This window comes from Amphiura filiformis, chromosome 18 (assembly GCF_039555335.1).
Source record: "Amphiura filiformis chromosome 18, Afil_fr2py, whole genome shotgun sequence".
Lineage (NCBI taxonomy): Eukaryota > Metazoa > Echinodermata > Ophiuroidea > Amphilepidida > Amphiuridae > Amphiura > Amphiura filiformis.
This window is the reverse complement of record NC_092645.1, coordinates 6,397,952-6,424,497: the sequence shown is the minus strand read 5'-3', so window position 1 is coordinate 6,424,497 and position 26,546 is coordinate 6,397,952. Positions and strand designations below refer to the sequence as shown.

General features: G+C 37.4%; 1 protein-coding gene across 14 annotated transcripts in view; it reads right to left on the bottom strand.

Annotated features, from left to right (window-relative positions):
* The window catches only part of LOC140139799 (protein 4.1-like), a 228,181-nt gene that overhangs the window by 57,917 nt on the left and 143,718 nt on the right, over positions 1-26,546 (bottom strand). For all 14 annotated transcript variants that reach the window (XM_072161510.1, XM_072161512.1, XM_072161518.1 and 11 more), the window contains exon 7: positions 2,679-2,754. In XM_072161510.1, coding sequence (XP_072017611.1) covers positions 2,679-2,754 — 76 coding nt within the window. The remainder of the gene's footprint in view (positions 1-2,678; positions 2,755-26,546) is intronic.

Here is a 26,546-nt window from a genome sequence, read left to right as displayed (position 1 = left end):
CAATCAGAGGCAATGTTAGATTGGCAGTTAGTGCTCAGGGGACCGCTTCCATTTTGATTCCATAATCAATTCATCATCATAATTCTGTCAATGCAAGATTCAGAACATGATGGAAAAAATATTTGTAAATAGGGAGGGGATATTCCTGGAAACTGAATGAATTATTGAACTTTTACTAATCAGTCATTCTGCTTGCCCGTTAGTAGACACGTTCACAACGAGGGCTTTTTGATTTCAAGCAACATGGTTCTTGAGCAAAAACTTTGAGAGTCTGCCGTGTGAACTGTCCTGAGGATTCCAATCCCTAAGTTTGTCCCCAAATTTATCCCCAAGAAATTAAAGGGATTTGGTGATTTCCCAGAGTGATCCTCAAGAATTCGTCAAGTGCTACTGCTGTGGTTTTTTTTTAGAGATTTACTTACTTGATATTTGAGTTCAAAAATACACAGCATAAAATTGTAATGGATTTACACATTGGTGGAAGTACTAATATTGAATGTTTTACACCTAAACAGTGCGAGTATAGAATCAAGTAAATTTTGTCTCAGAATTTCATGATTTGACAGCAAAAAATTATTTAAAAAAAGGGGGGAACATGCACGCCGCGCCGCACAGGGCTTTGAGACATAGCTTCTTTTTAGCCTTATGTGACAAATGAAGTCTTCATTAGATGTGAGGAAATTCAATTAGATCCATTTCCAATTCTTGTAAACTGATGCCAAAATGTATCCTTACAGTTCAATATGCAGTATCTTGGAAGAAATTAACACTCCTTAGGAAAATCAAATAAATTCCACTGAGAAATGGGGAGGTGGGAGGTTATTCTGTGCATTTTGATACATCACTTAATTCAATATGAGGATGATTCAAGCAAGATATGGTAATTTATTTCATATTGAGCTTTAATACTACTTTAGAAATAGGTTACAGTTTATAGAGGATTGACACCTTGTTCATTATTGGCCTGCTTGATTGAAAGGGGAGGCATTATTTCAACCGGGGGAGCAAAATGGTATCCCATATCTTAGGATGTTTTGGAAAATAGGCACTTGCATGTTAGGGGTCCATATTTTTACAGACTTTACATTCATAGCAGTTCTTAGCACCTTTCTTTTAATTTCTCACAGTCACATAGAGTGTGAAAAAAAAACCAGGATTTTAAGTTTAAAATGAGTTACTATTTTAAAGTGCTTTACGCAACATAGGGTATACATTTTTTCAAAGGAGACCATGTCTAAGGATTCTTTTCTTCAAAATATATATCCATGTCTGACGATTTCTTGAAAGGCCATAATACATTTTGAACCCCCCGTAAGTCAAAAAAGTCAATGTAAATGTTGAAATTGTTTTAGAATTCTACCTTTTGTCATTTAAATGAAAAAAGTAATAGAGAGAGCAGAATATATACTCCGTCCTAGCAGGACATCAGTCAATGTGAGATATTAAATATTAAATGCAAGGATCCAGACACATGCCTGAGAAAATAATAAATAAAGAAATAGAGCTTGGCTCCATTTCTTTATTCTCTTTAAAAAGTAAAGTAACGCAACGATACTTTCCGAGCAGTTTTCCTTGGTATACAGGTGTATTAAATCCATATGACAAAACAGCAACATTTATACATCTACAAGATAATTGCTGAAGGCGTTTGATACAGGGATCATCAGAAGTCAGCAAGTGCGGCAGAATTGGGTTATAAGGCCTATCCGCCACTAGCAACTCAAGCCGACTTACTATTTTCTATTATCTGTACATAATTCAGTAACTCAAGTATTAAAAATGGGGCATGAGAGCATTCAAGTTGAGACCTTAATTTTATTGACTGAACAAGCAAAATGATTAAAATGTCGCTGTCATTTTGGGTTGATGAATATTGATCCAAAGTTTAAGATTATGTTGACGGTTCTGCTTGTGATTGTACGACAAGTAAACATGTCCTCCCACTCAAAAACGTGCCTTGTTATTTAAAAAATTTAGAAAAATACAGTACTTTCCTTTTTTGGTTTAATATGAAGATGTTTTGGGTCATTCCCTTAATATAATGTTATACTATCAGGATTTCTTTTAATTTCGCTCAAATGTTGTACCCAAAATGTTGTACCAACAGTTATTTGAAGAAAACACATATCCATTAGGCAATGGGGGAAAAACGTTTTACTGGTTGATGCTTTTCAAATCGGTCGGTTGGGATTTTTTTTTAAATTTCTGTGGGCTAAAATGACCCCAAAATATCACCAAAAGCTTGAAAAATTGGCAAAAATATGATGATTTCTTTCCAAATTTTTTTCAAAAATTTGCAGTCAAAATCAATCATTTTGCCCCAAAACGGCTGATTTTACATGATTTTAACAAGAAGTAAATAAAAAAAAAATTCCAAAACACAAAGTCTGAGTCGGTCTGGCCAGTAAAACAGGGTGTTTTTTTGTGGCCTTAGCTTGTACACTCTTGCATAACCTTTGAATGTATCGGGGGAGGGTTACTAATGGGTTACTAATGATCATAAGTTTGATTTAACAATCGTAAACCTTTTGATCAATCGTAACTTTACGATCAATCGTAAGTCTTTGTGAAATGGTCCCCGGACATACTAAAACTTAACTTAGGGTCAATTTTTGAACTATCCATTGAATGTAAGTTAGTGAACTATGCCTATGGAGATGAGGTGATCATGGACTTACTTTGTGATATCTTCCTTGAGTTGATTGGGATCTGGCGGGTAGAACTTGACACCAAAATTGAAAATCCATGGGGCATCTGAAAGATACAAAATATTGAAAATAAAGCGTTAGATATTTACATGGTCAAGAACTTCACAACATTGAAAATCTGCAGTCAAGAAATTCACAATCTTGAAAATCGGTAAGTCATCTGAAGAAAAAAAAGGTTGACATTTATATAGCACCTTTCACATGTATCAAAGCACTTAACATTTATTCCTCTGTCGTTAGAATATATCAGCTGCCATACAATGCCCAAGGCATGCTCATGTATCTTTGGGCGGCACCCAATGGACAATATTCCTAACAGCTCCCCATTTAACCCCTGGGTAGAGAGAGGCAAGTGAGGTAAAGCACCTTGCCCAAGTGCAAAACATGATGACACTGCCAGGGCTCGAACTCGCAACCCTCTGATTGCGAGGTAGAGCCTGTACCGCTGCGCCACTGTGAAACAACAGGTAACTGGAAGTGCATCAACTGTATTGCTGGAAGGGGATCTTACAGGAAGCGCCTTCCCAGAAAATATTGACAATTAGAAGGGGGATATTTTGCTCAATTAAGAAATACGTAAGAAATTATGTAAAACATCTCTATTTGTGATAAATTTGATTAATTTGAAAAGTCATCTGTTAACAAAACAAGCTTTTATTTGAAAGACATACAATGGGCTTTTCCAGTTGAAATCCTTCCACCCCCCTGTGGAAGACATAACCTTAATCTCCCACACAGGGGGTGTATATTTCAAATGGAGCCACTCATTTAGGTAGTCTAATCCCATTTGAGATTCACACTCCGTGTGTGGAAGATTAAGTTCATGTCTTCCATAGGGGTGAATGAATTTCAACTGGAATAGCCCAATTCACATTCTAAGTACATAATATATGACCTACATGTATTTAACAACGTAATTGCACAGACATGTATCAACAACTCTTCCTATACCTTTGTACAGGAGCCAACCGTTGTTAAACCGTGATGAACCCACACTCGAAGCGAGACTACAGCGTTACGCGAGAGCGTAGAAAATTCGTCATGCCTGGAACCTTTGTGCGTATGCCAGCTTACAAGTTGAATTCAGTATTTTTCAGGTAGCGGCTAAACATTGCCGTTTTATTCTGTACTTTTATTGCTGATATCAAAAGAGAAATCATCAAAGTTTTTCAAAGGCTGAGTGGCAATGATTAACTGACATTCCTCGTAAAATAATCGTGAATTATACGATATTTAGCTTCTTTTCGTTGTTGAAAGGATTCAATCATGTTTCACCGTTGTTCATCACCGTTTAACAACTCGCGTCCGGCGCATCTGCGTAGTTTACTTTGCTCGGGCAGCTAAAGCTGCCCTCTCGAAGTAAACCATGCAGACGACGCGGCCACGGTGATGAACAACGGTGAAACATGATTGAATCCCTAAATCAATATAAAGATTCATTATCAAATCTGTAGTTATAACTCCAAGCAGAACTAAGCACACTACTATAATTAGATGATATTTGCATTACTATAAACTTAAATTTCACAATAAATATGCAATTTTAAAACATTATTGATTGTGAAAACAAATCGTCAGTAACATGTAAAAAACATGCTTCCGGTTGATGAATATATCATTATTGATTGTGAAATAATCATGATTGCGATATATATGCTTTTGCAGTCGTTATCATTGTAATAATTTTATGCAAACATTACAATCGTTTCTTTGTTCCAGTGCTTTGATCACAAGTTCCCTGTACATTCAATTCTCTGCAATCATGTTCTGGATACTAGGATCCACAATATGCTCATCTATCAAGGCACAGTTCTTTAACCTCAATACATTTGTACATTCATTGAATGACCTTTGAAAATTTGGGTACAAAAACTCATACTCTGCAACTTGAGATCAAATTTTGCACTATGATTGTGTAATTGAGATTACTGGACTTTACCATTGGGATGAGGCTATTGTGGTCCATAGTGGTAGCAAACAGCTGGTACAACACACCAAAATTAGGTCAGCTGTAAATTCTGTGACTAATTAATGCACTTTGAATGGTTTTGTATTTCATGGTGTGAAATATAAAGAAAGCTACACACACTAGGATCCAACAGGGGCACAGTTCTTAAACCCCAATACATTTGTACATTCATTGAATGACCTTTGAAGATTTGGGTACAAAAACTCATACTCGGCAACTTGAGGTCAAATTTTGCACTATGATTATGTAATTGAGGTTATTGGACTATGTCATTGGGATGAGGCTCTTGTGATCCATAGTGACAAAAATCTAAATTGCAACAATTGCCATGAGTAGACACTGCCCTACATAACCACATCCCTTTTTAACCCTAACCGAACAAAACATCTACAAATCTCAATTCACAAAGCATTATGCCTGTGCAGGTATCCCACGTGATGTGATTGCATCATTATGCGAACAGTCATGGCCACGGAAAGCTTGGCTGGCCAATGTAGATCCCTGTAGCAAGGTAGACCTGTGCACGTGTCTGGCACCCGAGGAGTTGGTTGGTGGTTCAAAACCGCACCCAAGAAAAAAGGTTTTTTTTCTCTTCTTTCTTTCTTCCTTCCTTCTCCCCCTGGTCAAAAAGCAACTGGGGCGAAGAGTTAAAGCCTCGCCCCACCATTTCAAGGCCACTACCATGGTCAAAATAGATCTCATAACACAAGTTCAAGTCCTTCCAATGAAATCCAATGTCCTTGCAGACACTCACACACAGACACAGCTGGAGGTTAACTGGAACGTATCCTTTAATTTTCAGGCATCTTAATTTTACTCCTTCAACCACAGTTCCCTAAATTTAATAAACTGTTACAAAATCCATCAGATGTAACTGGATATCTAATAAAGTAAATTTGTAAAATAAATTCCAGCCACAAAAAAATGTTTTTCTCAAAAATTCACCAAGTCAAGAAAAGCATTTACAAACATCACGTTCTATTTTCTACAGGGGAAGGTTACCACCCAGTAATAGATTGGACATGATCATATGTCATGTCCAATTTACTTCTACAACATTTCAAGTGCTAAGCATTTATAGATATCTCTGCCCTGTGCACACTGAACAAGAATTTCTGCCTATGAGGTTGTGATACACTAGGATCCACAACATGCTCATCTATCAGGGGCACAGTTCTTTAACCCCAATACATGTGTACATTCATTGAATGACCTTGGAAAATATGGGTACAAAAACTCATACTCTGCAACTTAGGTCAAATTTTGCACTATGAGTGTTTAATTGAGGTTATTGAACTATGCCACTGGAATGAGGCCATTGTGGTCCATAGTGATAGAAGAAGATTATTTTCTTTGAGGGAGTTGAATCATTTACCATATTTTAGGCCACATCTGGGTGACACTGTTTGTTTAATTTGTTTGTACTGTTAGTTGCAAGTGACATGGGAACGGAATGTAGACATGTCATCAGTAATTATATTGCATCAATATTTTGACTTTCTGAAAACACAAGCTTTCAGCAGGGCATTTAAAAAGTATACCACAGCCAGCCGGGAAAGCTACATGTATGGCCCACTTTTTGAGTAATTTTTTATGTTTTACTTACCAATTTTGATGCATAATTGTATTTTAGCCACCCCACATTTTGATGCCCACCCCGCATTTTTAAAACTTGCAACAGACCTGAAGCATACCACCAAGGTCCAAGGGGTGTGGCCCAAGTCTGATTTGCTACATGGTATTCGTCAAATTAGATATTTTCCATTTCCTCCTCTATTTCCTCTCTTCTCTTTTCCTCATCCACCTCTTCTCTTTCCCCCTATCTTCCAGATATTTCTTTCCCAACTTTCCTTATTTCCTTGCTTCTGATGGGCAAGTCACCTGGCAACTTCTTGCCCGGACCTCAGACTTTGAGCCTGCAGTAATGAATTACCTAGCTGCACTGACCAAGCCCATTGAGGGATATTGGATTCTACAAGTAACCATTCATGGTCCATTGCAATTGAGCTGAGTGTTGATAGTCAAGATGATTGATGATGTTTGGGGATGGGCAGGCAAGATGGTAATTTGAACTTTCTGGACTTGAGATATTTGGTTTGAGCAGGTAGCTTGTAAATGACAGTAACTGATGCATGAAGTTGACATTTACTGGCAACTCTAACCCTAACACTTTCACTATAACTCTACAAGTTAACATTAACTCTATATAAATCCTAAAGCACAGTTTTAAGGTTACCAACTACAGTGTATTTTAAACTGTTGCGATTTGGTAGTTCACAGCATCTTGTGAATGGTAGTGTGCTTTCACTCCTGTTCCCAGGTGACATCGATATAAAAATATCAAGAAATGGCTTTAAAAATTTGAAACCTGGCATCTTGGCAACTTATTTCTTTGAAATACAATATGGGTAGGATTTGTAAGTACATTGTACCTGAGCAAATTAACTTTCACACCCAAAAAAAACAACACTCAAGTCTTATTCTGAAACGGCAACATTTTTACCCTAAAAATAATACCACTTGCTCCAGTTAACACAATCCCCTTACGCTCATATGAACATGAAGTGGCAATAAGCTTACATGTCCCAGACGTATACCTGCACGCATCTATGCACTCCAGAGGCTGTATGCATACACACAAGTGAATTGAATATTAAATTCAAACCCCAAATCTAAAAAGTGTATAATAACTTTGATATTGTGCACCTCACTTCATTAAACCTGTGGTTTCGTGTGAGTCGCCACAGCAGCTGAAAGGAGTATCCCAGCAAGCATTGCAGTATATCTGCATGCTCCATAGCAAATGTATACAAAATATAAACAAGAGCCGCTTAGATATTGAGCGCTATGGATAGTTTCACAATACCTCAGGGGTCATACTTTTCCAAACAAAAGTCTAAGCTCCCCTGATTTAAGCGAGTAATTGAAAGTTGAAGTGAGGGATTTTGTGTACATTTTCTATAACACATTTAGTTCAATTATGGTACCGCAAAGCATAATGGGATACTCCCTTTAGCTGCTGTGGCGAGTCGCATACAAAACCAAATTCTAGGGCAGTGTTGAAGTGAATGCGCTGCATGCAAAATGTAATTTAAATGCAACATATTTATGACCCAACCATGCAAAATGAGGACAATTGGCTATTTCAGTTGAAATCCTTACACCCCCTGGAAGATGTTACTCCTTTATCGTCCACACAGAGGGTGTGAATTTCAAATGGGTTTATCTGAATTGGTGACTAGGTTGGGGCCTATGTTCCATGCCAGGAGTGCCAAAATATCCAAAACTGACTTAACTGACAATGAGCCATGCATGCAGCAGTACTTAATCACAACAAGAACCCAATTTTATTTCCCTTTTCTAGGACGCTTCCGGGACGCTTTGCAGAAAGTTGTCTTTTTTTAAAGAAGGACACTGTTTACGGGCATTTCACCATAACTGTATTTCTTCCAAATTTTATTTACAGCTAACTTAATAACTTTTCAGTGACAACTTGAGATTTTGAGTCCCTATCAAGGAGTTAAGACTGCTTTTGCTTGTCTCTTAATTTAATCCTCCACAAACCTCCACCTGCAATTTAAACTTTCAAATCTTGATACTATCCCCTATGGTTAGCAAAGGTACCTATACACCAAATGAAGCAGTAAAGTTTAGATTTTGTCTGATACGGTATACAACATGCAACAATACAACATGATTACTCATTCGACAACCCAAATATAATTTGCCACAATTTGCCAAATTAGACTGCATGAAATTGATCATTCTTCGATGACACATTTTACATGGAATACACGATGAGCAAACACGATTCAGAATTCTGCATATACGCACACTAGGTTTTTACAATGCATTGATGTTTTGTAACATAACTAGCCTATATCGCCATGAAATATGCATGATATTTGCTTCCGGTAAAAAATCCTTGCTTTTTCAGTATGTCTAGTAGCTGAAAGGTATTCTGCGATGCGAGGTGTTGAAAAAGATTCTCATTTTTGATGCTTCCCTATTTTACAATTTCAGTAAATTTATATTCATGCGGTTAATTTATATGGTAAATTATGTGCAGACTTAACTCAAGATGCACTCTGGTGCAAAATTCATGACACCAGCATTCTTTATGAAAATTGAGTAGGACTTGATTTTGTCAGAAAACTGGAAACTAATCTGTTAGTGAAAAATATATTTCTATCATATTCGTTATGAATTTAAGAGGCTTCAATAATACACTAGGATCCACAACATGCCAATCTATCATGCACAGTTCTTTAACACCAATACATTTGCACATTCATTGAATGAACTTTGGCAATTTGGGTACAAAAACTCATACCCTGCAACTTGAGGTCAAATTTTGCACTATGATTGTTTATTGATGTTATTAAACTATGCCACTAGAATGAGGCTGTTGTGTTCCATAGTGATAGACTCATTTTACACAAGGGTACAAAACACTTCTGCCAACGCTATTCTTTGCAAAACAATTTACGACTGTTGCCGTAAGACAATATGTACGAAAAAAATGAAATGCCTTTAGGTTGCAAAATGAGAGAAAACGATGTTGTACCAAGAGCTTCAAATTGAATTTGATCGCTGCACGCATAGACGATGAAATTGGCCAAGGTCTGTGAAATCATGTCAGAGGGGAATTTTATACGAAGTTAATTTTTCACCATTCCTATTGTCTTGGTCATTTAAATTTGGCAGCATCTTTAATTTTGCAAATTCATCCAATGCTTGGCACTGCTAACTTAAGTTACAAAATCAGGAAATGATCAAGCCTATTAGCTATCAAAAGATCTTTTGTTTGAAGCAAATCAGACATATGGTTTGATTAAGACAATAACTTAAATGGCGAACTATTAGATGTCTTATCAGTGATGTCACACTAAGATCATGACGCATTCCATCAAAACAGACATTTGCAGACAATTTACTATGCAAATTCAAGTTCAATGTTAACAAGACTGGCCCTAAAATGTTGCAACAGCAATTGCTTTCTGATGAATTGTATTCTGATTTCATTACCTAGTTTTGTCAAAATTATATCAACAGGCCCTTGTTATTTCTCCCCATTTCAATGGGACAAGTACATGTATTGGAACCTACTGGGAGTGCCAATGCTACAATTTCGCAGATTTTCACAAACCCAACTTGGTTCTAACAATGCGCTATTCCAGTTGAAATCCTTACACCCCCGATGGAAGACATGACCTCAATCTTCCACACAGGGAGTGTGCAATTTAAATAGGGGTTACCTGCATGAGTGACTCCATTTGAAATCTACACTCCCTGTGAGGGAGATTAAGATCATGCCTTCCACAGGGGGTGTATGGATGTCAAATGGAACAGGCCAATAAACACATTTACCCACTGTGCCCATATGATTACGTGCTCATTGGTAACAACAATAATTGTTCTCTGATTTTGTCTGGGTTTTGGATTTTGTTCGACTCATTCTGTCATTTTAACCTAGTTTCATCGAATTATAAGCGACAGGTCCGTCATTATTTTTAGCACTAAAAAGTACATTGCTATAACCACAGATATTGGAACATGTGTTCCAATATCTGTGCTATAACATTCTGTGTTGCCCCAATCAGTCAGACACGACTCAAAAATAATAATGGTACATGTACATGTAGTACCAGTATCTAAATTGAAATGGAAGAAATGCATTGTGGGAACTGTACGGTATCTTCTCTGACACAATAAGGTTCAATGTTATTTGTAGCCACTGTCAAGCATGTTTGTGTGTGCTGTCAATGCTTCAGTCAACACCATTTAACCATGAACTTACTACATAATTGACAAACAAACCAGAATTATATTTACCATTCTGAATAAGCTTAAATAACAATTGCTTTCAAGATTTTCATAATTTTTCTCACCTTGATTTATCAAAATGGAACTGAACAGTCCAATGTTATTTTTAGTTCACAATGTGTGATCATGGTATTGTGAGCTAATACAGCCACCACACTGCACTGCAGTGAAGTTGGGAAAGATACAACTGTACTTAATAATTTGTAAATCAGCCGTTTTCAGGTGTAAAATTGCACCATAGTCATACTAACCTGCTTCCCTGCAAGTCAAATGACGACATCTTACGTGTACTCACAAAGGTTTATGGTTATGGGATTTACCGAAAAGGTCAATTAGCATGAAAAATGAATTAAAATGGGTACAAACAAGCCTAGCATTGGTTCAGCGGTTCTTAAGATAACTTCTCAATAAGGCCCAAAAAAAATAATTGTTTGTTTGTCCTCCACAGCTTTGAAAGAGGACGTGCGAGCGGGCGGATTTTTTTTTTTTTTTTTTTTTTTCCGGATTTGGCGTATTTCTGGACCTTGCTAGAGCTAAATGCTACAATCATTCATGGTGACTTAAAAAAACAAACATTTTGTTTCTTTTAAATATGCAGTTAAAGTTATAATTTGTGTTCATGTCATAGTCTTTTAATGATTTGGTGGACTTTTTATAATTTTCAACCATGAAAGAGGTCCAGATATACTTCAAATCTGGAAAAAAAATTGAATTTTACTTTTTTTAAAAAAAAAAATAGAAAAAAAAATATTGGTCAGGCCTTCATCTGAGGAGCGGGCGGTGGAGGACAAACAAACAACTTTTTTTTTTTTGGCCTAAGCCTAATGGTCAGTACGCAGATCAACTCTGATCAGGTTATGTAATTCCATTGTCCATCTGAAAAGGTGCAATCCTATCTACACACGCACTATGGACCACAATAGCCTCATCCCAATGGCATAGTTCAATAACCTCTATTAACCCTAACACTGAACCCTGCTTTTTGATATCGGAAGTCAAAGAAGATACGAAAAAGTCAAGAAGAAGAAGAATTTTGACTTGGCACCCCCGGGATTCGAACCTTTGACCCCCCGCATGCCAACCATACGATCACGGACCGGTAGCTACACAGGTTATTGCTGCCCGGCCAGCAATTCCGTGAGCACATAACACTTAGGGTGATTGCGTCATCGCAGACCCTGGGATTCATGCATGCGCAGAATTTTTCATCGTAAGATTTTGTAAGATTTTGGGTGTTAGGGTTAAACAATCATAGTGCAAAATTTGACCTCAAGTTACAGAGTATGAGTTTTTGTACCCAAATTTTCAAAGGTCATTCAATGAATGTACAAATGTATTGGGGTTAAAGAACTTTGTCCTGATAGATGAGCATGTTGTGGATCCTAGTGAAGGCTTGTCCATTCAATCTCCTGTACTAGGAGTGCTTAGGTAAAGACCTCTAGGCACGGTATAATGGAAACCTAATAGGTTGGTGTGACGGTGGTGTGGTCATTCACGAGGCAATTTCAAGATGCTTGACCATGTCACAGTGCCCGCAAATATAGACCTAACTGACATGCAAACGGCTTGTATTGAAACACTGTTTCTTACATCCAAACCAACTAATTCCAATCAGCCGTCTACACTTCGCATGTACTGTGTTATGCTTTGTAGTGACAACCGATTATCTTACAGTCCATATATCGTGACTGACTTCTGAAAATATTCAATGCGACTTTGGTTGTGCGCCGTAGCGCGACTGACTACCGCGCCGCTGTGACAAGATCGCGCTCAGGAATCCTGTTGCAAAATCCGTCATTTTTTTTCCACATAGTTTTCTCAGTCGTCAATCCAGACGGTTGACGACTGAGGGCAGCAGTCTAGCTGCTACTGCTGATGTTTACTGTTTCAAAAGTAAAAGCTATGAACCAACTGGGACCCAAGTCTGTATTACAGACCATGTACGTACCCATAGGGAGAGAAACTACTGGGAACCACACACTCTTGGAAACCATAGTGGCTACTACGCTCGCTTCGCTCCCTATTCGAGGGGCTAGTTCTAACAACTCGCCACTCGGCTGCTCGATGTTGCAGCTTCGCCACTCACTCCCCCCGCCCCCAAAATTGTGAGTAGTCTTTGACAAAGACTACTGGGACATGAACACTTCCTTTACTGGGAAGATCATACAAATTTAATAATACATGAAAAAGAAATTAAGTGGACCAGACCTAGGGTGAATTTGACCAAGATATGATAGAAGAGCATTATAAACCATTCTCTTGGTCAGGCTGATGTCACTAGGGGAAAAAAGTCTTGTAAAATCGGGGTGCGCATGTGCAGGTCCCCTTCCTCAAGCTGGCTGCTATGCACATGCTTATACAAAGGGGACAATGTACCTGGATGTACCACCAAGTGAATGTCTTTATAATATGTTGCCCAAAATGGCAGTATTAAGATCTTCGTCCAGGACCAATTTATTGGAGATTTAAAATGCATTATAGATATCTTAACTCAGCCTCTAGTAATCCTGCATAAAATTACAGACAATCTGTCTTCTGAGACTAACATCTACCAATCTATCTATGATTTTGTATAGTACCATTTCAAAGCACTCAAATAAATCCTGTCAATAAATCATTGAATGAATCCCATTCCCTTCTTCCACCATCCCATATTTAGGACCAATTGTGACCGTACACCACGAATGAGCCGTAAATGTCCTCAATTGTATTCTGAGTTACAGTAAAATGGGCATGAAGGTCGTATTCATAGGTACCTCAATTTGGTGCTACGTGTACCTCATTTAATGAGATACACGTAGCACCAAATTGAAATACCTATGAATATGACCTTCATGCCCATTTTACACTGTAACTCAGAATACAATTGAGGACATTTACGGCTCATTCGTGGTGTACGGTCACAATTTATACATGTATCAAAGATTTGAAATGCAAGATCCTAACATCCATCACTATGGCCTCATCCCATGGCATAGTTCAGTAACATCAATTAAACAATCATAGTGAAAAATTTGACCTCAAGTTGCAGAGTTTTTGTACCTAAATTTTCAAAGGTCATTCAATGAATTTACAAATGTATTGGGGTTAAAGAACTGTGCCCTGATAGATGAACATGTTGTGGATCCTAGTGAATACAATCAATATTGTACAAAATTATAATCAATTTGAGACTTGTGCACCTGAAGCTTACAGAGCTTTTCAAGTCTTTGAGAAACCGTCCCCTAGTCATAAATACAGGTTGACTACAGTTTACACAAGCTACATGTATACCAAGCTGAGCTAGCTATCATCACTGCCCTATCGGCAAACCATCTCCTGATCTAGCTACTAGACTTGTTTTTCTTGACTGAGCGGAACCGTTCTAAATAAGAGGATTACTGCATTTGACAATAAGATTTGCAATGAAACTGAACCATAGCAAGCTTGACGTCACCAAGTACTTAGAGATAAGCTTTTGTGGGTTTCCCTTCCTATCCATGCACACACTATTGCCTCGTATATATTTTTTTTTTATGTTTGCTTCATTTAAAATAGTTCTTCTTTTACAGTATTTTCTAGTTTGGACCTCACAATGATGTATCAATTCTTTAATCTAAATGTATTGATGACATTTAAATGTACAGAGTAAAAAAACAATTCAACAATGCTGCTATCTACTGAAGATAAGGGTTTGTTGATTTCAACAGGATTCAACATTTTGTCTAATCAGGTCTTCCATCTTCATAGCTTTTTTAATAATCTTCTTTTGCTAAGTAAAAAGCAAGCTCTCAGCAACACCATAAATAAATAATTTCAAATCCGCCATACACTATTGATACCTTGATCTTGCAAACATCTCATATTTTATATATGAAATTTATGAAACATTGATTGCCTGGATTTATTTTTTCTCAGCTTTTTCTAAGGCTGGGGGATGTTATGATTGATTGTGAATAATCAATTGGTCTTACTATTCCTACATGTACAAGGATGCTTGTGTGCTTATAATATCAACTTTTCATAAAAATGTGTCCAAATTCGACATATTACACTCTGCAGAATTCAGCACCATAAGTCAGCAGCCATATTGGATTATCTATTGCGAGAAATGTTGCTTTATTAAATAGAAATTGCTCGCAAACTGAGAGCTAAGTCATCAGCCCTTCTCTATTATAACACTAACACATGTTACAACCTACATTCCAATTTGTATTGACACAGTCAACACCTCGACACGATGTATTCGTAAACACGATTATGAAAACAATTACTTTCCCTTCGTAAAGATCCCTATCAGTGCTGTGCATTGATGGCTATTGGGAATACGACAAGACAAACTATTACTAGTACTAGGAAACATCACCTTTGTTTATCTTCACTATGAGCTGACAGCCTCATTTACAACTGCATAGTTCAATACTCACCATCTAACACTAATATATCATAAATACCATATCATATTGGGGAGTGCGAGGTTTTTACAACCACCGAGTGCAAAGGTCATTCTATGAGTATATACTATTGCAGAAGTGCACCCTAACAGATTGGTATGTTGTAGATCATTATAAAGCACGTCCACATGGAGATATTTTTGCCCCGGATTTTTGCTTTTCGCAATGCATTTCTCAAGCAGAATTTGGGGGAAATCTGCTGTGTACGCTCTCTTGAGGATTTCAATTCCTAAGTTTGTCCCAAATTTATCCCCAAGAAATCGAGGGGATTTCACAAGGTCCTCAAGTGATCCTCCAGTGCTACAGCCATGTGAATGAGCCATTTTGCTATCCTTGAATGCAGAGGTTCACATGACCTTTTATTTGGTGTACTACTAGCAGAGATGCCACTCAGTTTCACTCAAAAACCTGAAACTGGTGAGAAAAACCTAAAAAATCATGTGAATGCAGGCCAAAAAGCCCCAAAATGGGCTGAAAATAAATAAAAACAAGGGAATTTGGACTCACAAAAAACCCGAGTTCGGGGTTCAGGCTAAAACCTGAAAAGTGGCATCTCTGTACTAGAGAAGTCACATTCTTAGTCAGTGGGAGTGGTCTAGTTCGTAGACACATTTCTGATTGGACAATCGCATGATTTTGGGTACCGTCTATCAGGCCGTAGACGACCCCACGTCATCATGCGTCTTGATAATCCGTAAAACGCGTGTAGAGATGCGCGTATGTATTGCGCTGGATGCGTAGACTAGTGCGGAATACGCGAATGCGCTAGCAGTACGCACAACAGAATACGTAAAGTTGTAAACAAGTTTCGTTCATTTTATAATGAGGGGAGTTTTTATGACGGTAACTTAGTTTTTGCTTTAAAAAAATTGTTTACAGTTATTAAAATAATATTTAACTGACTAAGAATGAGAATAACGATAGGAATTTTTATTTTGCCTATCCTCTACCTATGATAGGCGACAGGCAGGTCCAATATTTTTATCGTAGTGGATACCGGCTGCGCCGTCATCCACTACTCAAAATATTGGACCTGCCTGTCGCTCTATCACACGGTAGAGGATAGGCAAAATAAAATTCCTATCGCTTATTCTCTAAGTAAGGTTCCATCACCTGGCAATGGCATCGCAAAACTTGAGGATTCTAGTCTTCAATGGAGTCATATGGACACACACAGTCAGGAATTGACTTAGGAATCAAAATTCTCGAGTATGACGACCCCCAAGAATTCTGTGGGCATCTGAACACACCTATAGTGCCTGGATGAGAAGACCAGAAAGAGCATCATGATACAGCCTTAGGCAGACAGCCATAAATAAACCGCCCATGAAAAATAATGATGTCTTCGCCGCCGCAGTCGTTTTAGGTCAGTGAAGACGTGCATAGAGATATAAGACTACACTGTAGTATTACAAACAGGCTAATATTTTCAACTGGTAAATAATTATTGACAGAGTTGTATTTTGAATATTGCGTTGCCTGCATACTTGACTAATTTTGAAATCCATATTATGATGCATTTTTGTTACCCAGATTATGAATACGTAAGGTCTTATCCGAGGTCTCGACCAAAATGTTTCAGAATTAACGTGTAGTGTCAATGAGCATTGTACTATAATTTCAAAGACATATGCTCTCAAAAAATCATTATATTACACCGCCATTTTTTATATGCATCTTACTGCCTAACTGGTTTTATGTTTAGCATATGTCAGAACATGTTAGGCATACATCCTTTATACTATGATCAGCTCTTAAGGTTGAGAATTATTCGGTTTATGTTACTGCCCAAGTCAATAAAGTCCCAACATACCCCCGCGCAAAACCGTGTATCAGTCATGCAATATATGCAAAGCGCAGTTCGCAGTTCCGTCTATTATGAGCCGATAAGGGTATAAATGTTATTCGAAAAAAAAAATACAAAAATATCTTCTTTTATTTCTATAAAATCAAAGTACTTTCACTACTAAAAAGTTCAAAATACTTGCTGAATGCTCACTGGCTGCTTGCCTGTCGCCATTTTAGTGACATAGTGGTCCGCAATCTGAGCTACTTGTACATTTTGGGACACCCTGTATGGTGCGCTAAACATAACACAATCATACTGATCATGACAGTGTGGAGATCCTATTAGCGCATTCTCACATTTGACATATTGGGTAATTTATCAAAGCTGACAATTTGGTATCTTAACACCACAATTCTTGTTAAGGAGTTCAACAAATTAGCATTATAGCACTACAAATTTGTATCTCTTTTACAACTAAATTGACATCTCCCATGTAGGTATACAAATAACCTGTGTTTGAAACATCCAAGTGGTATTGTGACAAATACGAAGTAATTTACTTGATGGGAACAAGTGTTTTGGGATGCTGTAAATAGCTTACTCTGCAACATCATCATCAATTATGATTAAGGGAAGGGAAATACCCATCCATCTTATTCAATTTTTGACTCCAAATAAAAACAATAAAGTGTATGTTTGGCAAACATTTAGGGAAGAGGAGACTTATGCATCATACACTGGAACACAGAAATATTCAAGCATTATAAACTAGAGCACGAGATCAGATCAGAGATCACAGAAGGGGAGTCGGTTCCAAGTGCAGCTACTTAATACATGTATGTGTTCATTCCATTTGAAATTCATACTCCCCTATTTCCAAAATCTTCCACAGCGGTACATGTAGTGTGGATTTTAATGGAATAGCCCAATCCGCAGTTACAGGAGCAAATTATTTCAAACCAATTTTAAAATAAATCCTTGTAAATAAACACTGATTTTAATCAAAACACCTCAAAATACCCACAATATGCCCAAACCTTGTGCATTTTGTAGGGCTTTATGTTGTAAACGTGCCAATTTTAATGCTTCACCAAATTCTCTATTTAAAACGGGTAGGTGTGGGAATCTGGCACTCGCACTTTTTTCACAAATAGCTTGGGGTCAAATCGTGAGAGGTCATCGCCATAGGAAAAGGGTCAAAGGTCAGAATTACAGATGAATGGTATCATGTTTGTTCACCAAACAAGTTTCCATTGCTACTGTTATTCCAAATAACTTGGGAGTAGTCACTATGGACCACAATGGCCTCATCTCAATGGCACAGTTCAATAACCTCAATTAAACACTCATAGTGCAAAAGTTGACCTCAAGTTTCAGAGTATGAGTTTTTGTACCCAAATTTACAAAGGTCATTCAATGAATGTACAAATGTATTGGGGTTGAAGAACTGTGCCCTGATAAATAAGCATGTTGTGGGTCCTAGTGAGTGTGTTCTCTCCACAAATCGCAGAATAATGTTCCAAGTTATTTGATGCCATAATCCCTGAAAAATAAATAATCACAGAAAAAAAGGTAGCAAACACAAATCATAAATCACAAAGAAAAAAAACTTTCATGGAGAATGCTATTTTGAGTGACCCTAGTAGTAGTAAAGTGAAATCTGTCATCAAATGGAATTCTACAAAATGTTATTGAGGCTTTATTGTCATAGGCACAACTCGCAATAATTCTTGCAATTGACCCATTGCATGGTTCCGTCATGAATGGGAATTGAACCAGTCATATAACATTGCGTATAGTTATGCAATTCATGTCATGCCAGTTTGAGGCTCTCCTTGCATCATGACGGAACCATGCAATAGGCGAATATTGTGAATTGCGTGTAGGATAAATTTGGATACGAGGGTAAGGGAAAACACTTCATTAACATCAATCATATGAGTAATATATGCTAAACACTTTCGAAATTTGGCCAATTCTGTCGGTCCAACATCCGGGCTATCTCTAGTCTTGGGCCCAAGCTTCACGTGGCTCACGGTTTGTAATGAACGACACAAACCGGCTGTGAAGGAGACTAGTCACTCCAGACTGGAGTGGCAACATCGTCAATTTCGGAAAAAACAACACTCGACCATGGACTTTAATTGTCGGTTTGTCATTATATAAAACGATAAATCAAGTATAACTTCCACTCTGAAAACTTAGAAACTTGTTTGATTCCACTGACTATTTGCGATCGAAATATACACAACACCAATGACAGAATTCATCAAGAAAAAAATCGAACCAAGGACTTGTTTTCACTCAAATTTGAGTCGCATCATCAACCGGAAGTGACGTGGCACGGACCGACAGAATACTTTCAATATGAATAATTCCATACCATACTCATTCCATAGCAGCATCTTGGTTAAGGAAATCCCCAGATGTCACTCAGTTTCACTCAAAAAACCTGAAACTGGTGAGAAAAACCTGGAAAAGCATGCAAATGCAGGTCAAAAGCCCCAAAATAGACTGAAAATAAATAAAAACACAGAAATTTTGACTTATCGCTCATTTTTAAGTTGAATGCATACAAATCTATGGAGAGAGTGGTCATTGAGGATGCTATCATCTCAGTTTTAGCCTTGTAGTAAAAAAATCAGAGATGTCACTTTTCAGATTTTAGCCTGAATTCAGATTTTTTGTGAGTCCAAATTCCCGCAATTTTTGGCCTGTATTGACACGCTGTTTCAGGTCTTTCTCACCAGTTTCAGGTTTTTTGAGTGAAACTGAGTGGCAGACTTTTATTTTTCAATGTACTTCATAGGAGTGTGTCATGCAATAGTTCACAAATAACACCTTGTCCTTCAAAAAAAGTAAGATAGCCAACCAGTATCTACAGAAGGATAATCAAAATCCATCCTCACACCAAACATAACCTTTTAATTATTTAAGGCCATCTCCACTCATCATCAACATCACCATCTTGTTATAATAACACATCTACTCAAGAGGTTTAATCCATCACTATCTCTACAACCACCTCAATCAACGCTCTCCGAAAACAACCCTCACACCATGTATCATACGTCCTCGCATACCCGTAATTAATTATGCATGCTTACACAAGCCACGACGAGTTCAACTAGACAAAATCGGATTTCCTAAGAGAAAAAGGTGAAGATGTAGTATTAGTTTAAATTCAACGTCCTAATGGGAGAAGCAAGGACTTGAACACGATATGTCTTACAGATAGATGGCCAGATATGTAGCTTTAATATGATTACTATAGATGCCTTTTCTGTTATTGGCTTTTAAGCATTAAGATTTTATTTTGTTGGACTTTGATGGTACCTCTATACACCATTATTTTTATAAATGAATTTCATCTTTCAAATTTGTCTTCATTTTTTTATGCTCAGGGATGTATTCTTTACTTTCAGAATAAGTATGTTTAAAATATCAATACATTCTTAAAATATACCTGTTTTGTTTTCCCGCTAGACAAACACACAGTGTTGCCACACAGCGACTTCCAACCCAATTGGGCTACATTTGAATGGTGCACCACGCCTTATAAAACGACACAGTGCCTTGCCATTTTACACAGGTTTCTGAATTAAGTGCTAAATTAGCAACTTTGAGGTGTTTTTAATAGCCACTTTTTGGGTCCATTGGTATATGGGAAGGATCAATAAATCAGTGATCAATTGTGCTATTTCTTTACTACAATTCAATTAAAACAGTCAAATATGAGGATTTTTGATGTCATTTCCTTTGACTATAGCAAGTTGAGAGTAAATACTATGTGATTTCGCAGTGGCAGCTTCAAATTGCTCATCTAATCCTGTGCATGCTGGCGATGCAACCACATAAATACATTGACAACACTTTTAACTTATTCAGTGCAGAAATTGGGCTACTTTTAACACCATCTGCCACCACTACAGGGTAGTGCTTGTCGCACTTTTGGTCTAAAATTTTCTGGCAACTCTACAGGAAACACAGCAATGATAATTAGGTCAATTGTCTGCCAAGACTGTGCTTCAAAATCATGTTGTTAAGTTATTTTTACATCCAATCATATCTCAACATGCTCAAATTCAATCAATATTCAGGGCATGAATGCATTCTTACACACTAGTAATATCATACGATATGTGCAATCACATTGCATTTCAAATATCATTTCAAACTTCTCACTTTTTGCCAAAGAGGATTTGAAATCTGAAATGAAATTGAATGAATTCAATAATGCATTGATACAATTTTTAGTAGTTCTGGTATTGATGAAATAATGGAAATATTAGTAAAGACGTGTCTTATCTATATCGTTGTGATCACAGCATATAATTCTTGAATAATGGAATCCAAGTAGAAACCTGTATTGATTCACAATGAAAAGCCATGTTGTTGCCTAGTACCAAGCCATTAACAAGGGGTGGTGGGGGGGGACAGATGCCCCCAATTGCTAAATGCCGAAAAAGTCCCCTTTTTTGACACAAAAAGTCCCATTTGGGAGCGTAACATTAGCGAAAAAAATAAAGGTTTTTCAAGCCTTTATGCAAAAAGGTCCAAATTTTGACAAAAATTCACCTTTTCAAAAGTCCCCCAGTCCACTTTTTCAAAATCAGCCCCCCTAAATAAACCCTAGTTACCGGCCTGCCTAGTATCGGTCCAGTGCTAATGTGACAGACCCACTCTGGCACTAATCAATGCACTCCAGTCACCATATTCATACCCCCCCTCCACCGACGATCAAGTCGGAGAAACTATGACAGTTCAACTGCCCCCCCCCCCAACAAAAATGACTGCAATAGCCACTAGCTAGTTCAGACTCTTATCAGTTGAAGCAAGAAAGCGGGCTATTCCATTTGAAACCCATATACCCCCCATGGAAGACATGACCTTAATCAACAGGAATGTAAATTTCAAATGGGATTACCTGAATGGGTGACTCCATTTGAAATCTACACCCCCTGTGTGGGAGATTAAGGTCATGTCGTATAGGGGGTGTATTGATTTCAACTGGATTAGCCCAATATTCCTTTATTAAGCTAATCATTTCCACCTGATAATATACATACTATCAGTATTCATCTACATCGCTGATAGCCTCAGTCTGAGAATAAAAAAAAGTGCACCGATTCCCGGACACGAAATGTGCAAATGATCAACAAAACATGGCTAATTCCTGCCTACGGTGTTTTGTAAAGAGGTTGCCACTGATAAATTCTTTGCTCTTATTACACAGTGGCTGGGAGAATGAAGACAAGACAGTGTGCTAGTATTTGATGTGAGCATGCAGGATTGGTCGTACATCGCACAGACAATTTCCAGATATAGAGTAAAAAGCATGAAATATTTTGTGCGCATGAAAATAACAATACAATTTATTTTTGTGGTAGCTGATTGGAACACGCAATGCCGAAAATAAATGTTACACAAAAAATTTCCACTTATATGACATTATTTGTATGTGAACAGCGTTAACATATCAAGGAAGAGGCCTAGCTCAAGTCATTGCGTTGTGCCATGGCATATAGATGGCCTTATCAAGAGGATCCACAACATGTTCATCTATCAGGGCACAGTTCGTAAAACCCCAATACATTTGCACATTCATTGAATGATCTCTGAAAATTTGAGTACAAAACTCACACTCTGCAACACGAGGTCAAATTTTGCACTATTGTTGTTTAATTGAGGTTATTGAATGATGCCATTAGGATGAGGCTATTGTGGTGATATAGATGGCGTTATCTGATGAGTTTACCAGCTAATATTTGTTTACCTCTCTCGTTTCATGATCTTACGCACACAACTGTGCAGCGTGAATATCGCAAACGACCGACATCAAATAGCAATGGACGTCCTGTCACTTAGAGAATTAGATCAACCTGTTTTCTGTCTGTCATTTTTTATGGGCATCCTTTCTTAGTGAGACCATTATTTTAGAAAATTTAACAAATTACATTTTGAAAAATTCTTTCAATAATAAAAATCCCTATAAAAAGGGACGTACCAATTCCAAGTGAAATGCAACTTGTTCAAGTTTATATACTTTAATCTCATTATTTGTGGATACTATAGGTCAAATTTCTTAGTTGCGCAATTTTTGTGTTTACACTTGCATGAAAAATGTCAGCTCTCAATTTTGTTAAAATAATATCCGAGCAAATTTTGCAGCGTTTATCCTTCATGTAAAAACAAACCAACATTGAAGACAAATACAAAGGCTGAATACATGAAGGTAAAATACAATATAATTATGCTTTTAGAATCCATGCTTGACTAAATGTTCTCTAGTGTAATAAATAATGGATACATGTATCAGACTGTATCCATTTTAACTCATCTGGCCTATAAACCTTCATTGGCCACTGCATTGCAATGAATAAACTTTGATATACCACTATGGACCACAATGGCCTCATCCCAATGGCATAGTTCAATAACCTCAATTAAACAATCATAGTGCAAATTTGACCTCAAGTTAATGAGTTCTTGTACCCAAATTTTTAAAGGTCATTCAATGAATACATGTACAAATTTATTGGGGTTAAAGAAATGTGCCCTGATAGATGAGCATGTTGTGGATCCTATTGTATACATTAATCCATCTTCACGTTGGCCATTGAGTAAATGACAACCATGTTTACCTGGCACTTGTTAATCGTTTCTGGCTCGGACAACCGTCGTCTTGGCAGAAATCGCTTGCTACGAGATCACCGTTTAAAACCAACCGCATATTGATTACGGGTCTGAACTGGGTCTGTACACCGGACAATGTGGAAGGAAATTTGAGAATGATTGTTCCAAGTTTAATGTATTCCAATTACACTATGGACCACAAGAGCCTCATCCCAATGGCATAGTCCAATAACCTCAATTACATAATCACAGTGCAAAATTTGACCTCAAGTTGCAGAGTATGAGTTTTTGTACCCAAATTTCAAGAACAAGGTCATTCAATGACTGCACAAATGTAATGGGGTTTAAGAACTGTTCCCCTGATAGATGAGCATGTTGTGGATCCTAGTGTTAATTACAACAAGTGTAGTAGGTCACCGATTCTGAATCTCTGGTCAGCACTTCAAATTGGAAATTTTATGAATTTTAACACCGTTGTCACCGTTTCACCAACCCTTCAAAAAAAATACTTCCATTTTCCACTCGGAAAGAAATATGCACTCAATCTAAAATGAATCTAAAATGGTGCATACACAATGTTGGGGCGGTACTTGTACATGTAGATGTCATTTAACAAAGTGTGACTAGATTTTGATTGTTATTTCTCACCTCCGGATCCCCTTTCTGACCTAAATGGACAACTCCATTTGAAATCCACACTCGCACAGTGGTAGATTTAGCTTAAGTCTTGCACAGTCAGGGAGTATGGGATTCAAATAGAATTACAATTGGGCAACTTCCATTTGAAATACTCCCTCCCATTGTGGAAAAGATTTTTCTTGAATCTGCCACAGATGGTATGTGGATTTCAGAGAACAGACAAATATCAAACTTTTTGACAAAGTCCAAGTTGTTAATAATATGTACTAAATTTTAGAATCTTGGTAATTATCACAATATAAGAAAAGAGCAAAATAAAATTCAGAAGATGCAGTTTTAAGCCATTGACCTCTGGTAATGCATATTCAATATTCAATTCAGCCCTATGGCAGCCATCCTTATTCATTCATTCAGAATTACAAATTTTTGAATTTTATTTAGATTTTGATGGCATGAAGCATCAACAGACTTCAACTTCTGAGTCTGTCATTTTTCAGCTTCCATTACCGACTCTCAACAAAACATAACCAACACACACTGTTATTTCACAATCTCTCTAAATGTGAAGCCGCCTCTAAAATATTGATCAAATACAATATACGAGGAGGACCTTGCGACTAAAAATGAAATAATCCGAGATCGAGAAAGGTCTACATAATGTGTATGTATTCAGGTCAATAGTTTGCATGAATATGGTTGCAGGCTATATTGTATGTACATGTAAGGTTACCGACTCCCTGTCTTGATTCACTCATCTCAGTTAAGGATCCACAACATGCTCATCTACCAGGGGTGCAGTTCTTTAACCCCAATATATTTCTACATTCATTGAATGACCTTTGAAAATTTGGGTACAAAACTCATACTCTGCAACTTGAAGTAAAATTTTCCACTATGAGTGTTTAATTGAGGTTATTGAACTATGCCATTGGGATGAGGCCATTGTGGTCCATAGTGTAGGTGGATACAGACTTGAATGAAGGACAAGGAAGGGGGAATGGCTAAAATGAAGCGAGTGAAAAATACACACTGCAAAATATTTAATGGCAGTTACATTATTATTCTAAACAGGGCAGCTGTTAACTTTGACATTTAGAACCATTTTTGTTTATTTGTATTTTAACTTTGCCATTATCCTAAACACATCTTATCAACCAATATAAACACTGATACAAGTGTTGCCAAAACTGCAGTTAAACCACCTAAATAGCTTGCCACACTCACAGGGTTTCTTTAAACAGTGGACTGTACAATGACTGACAATGTGGTTGTGGAATAAGGTGGGAAAGGTATCTATGGTGTGCACTTCAAGCCACCCTCCCCCTCCCTAGTAACCTGTTTCTGTACCTTTCTGTATTCCTAGATGTGTATGGTTAATGCAAAGTGACGGATGTTTCATTGGCTTTTACTTTTGGGTGTAAAATGGTTACAGTAAAACTTGCAGGTACCTCATCTGTGTACACTGTAGCTATAGTGATAGTAATCTAAGTTGTGGCAACAGTGACCCTTGCAATGTTAGGTATCCACTATATCAAGATGGCCTATTGATTTTCATCACCAAGTTTCTAACACTATGGACCACAATGGCCTCATTCCAGTGGCATAGTTCAATAACCTCAATTAAACACTCATAGTGCAAAAGTTGACCTTAAGTTGCAGAGTATGAGTTTTTGTACCCATATTTTCTAAGGTCATTCAATGAATGTACAAATGTATTGGGGTTAAAGAACTGTGCCCTGATAGATGAGCATGTTGTGGATCCTAGTGAGTTGGCTTATCAACTTGGTTGATTTTCATCACCCAACTTTCTAATTCTAATGTCATTCCATGAACTTGCTTCTTCCAGTGGTTATAATAAACTCTGCAATAGTTACAACACAGTGTTTACATGTATGCAAGTGTAGGGAAATTGTAATAATAAATACTCTCTCCTAATGTCTAAAATACAAGGATCCACAACATGCTCATCTATCAGGGTACACTTTCTTTAAACCCCGATACAACATTTTCACATTCATTGAATGACCTTAGAAAATTTGGGTACAAAAACTCATACTCTGCAACTTGAGGTCAAATTTTGCACTATGGGTGTTATTGAACTATACCATTGGGTTGAGGCCATTGTGGTCCATAGTGAAAGACTTTACTTCAGTGCTCATCCTGTGAACTCTTCGGAACACCACGAAAAAAATTCAAATTTGCATTTAATTTTAACAATAATATCGTTTCCAAACAATTTCAAATGGGCTTACCTGAATAGGTGACTCCATTTCAAGTCTACACCCCCTGTGTGGGAGATTAAGTAAGATCATGTCTTCCATACGGGGGTGTATGGATTTCAACTAGAATAGCCCATTGAACTTGTAGATGATACTGAAGTGTAACATGAGAAATAATCTACGCTGCTGTATATTGATCTTATCATGGTAAAATCACTGACCTCATTTTCTTCACTCCAGTCTCAAATGATGTCACCTACAATCAACGAAAAAAGTCTTGGAACGCTTGCGTGTAAATAACGGAAAACTGTCACCCCTCTCCCCGTG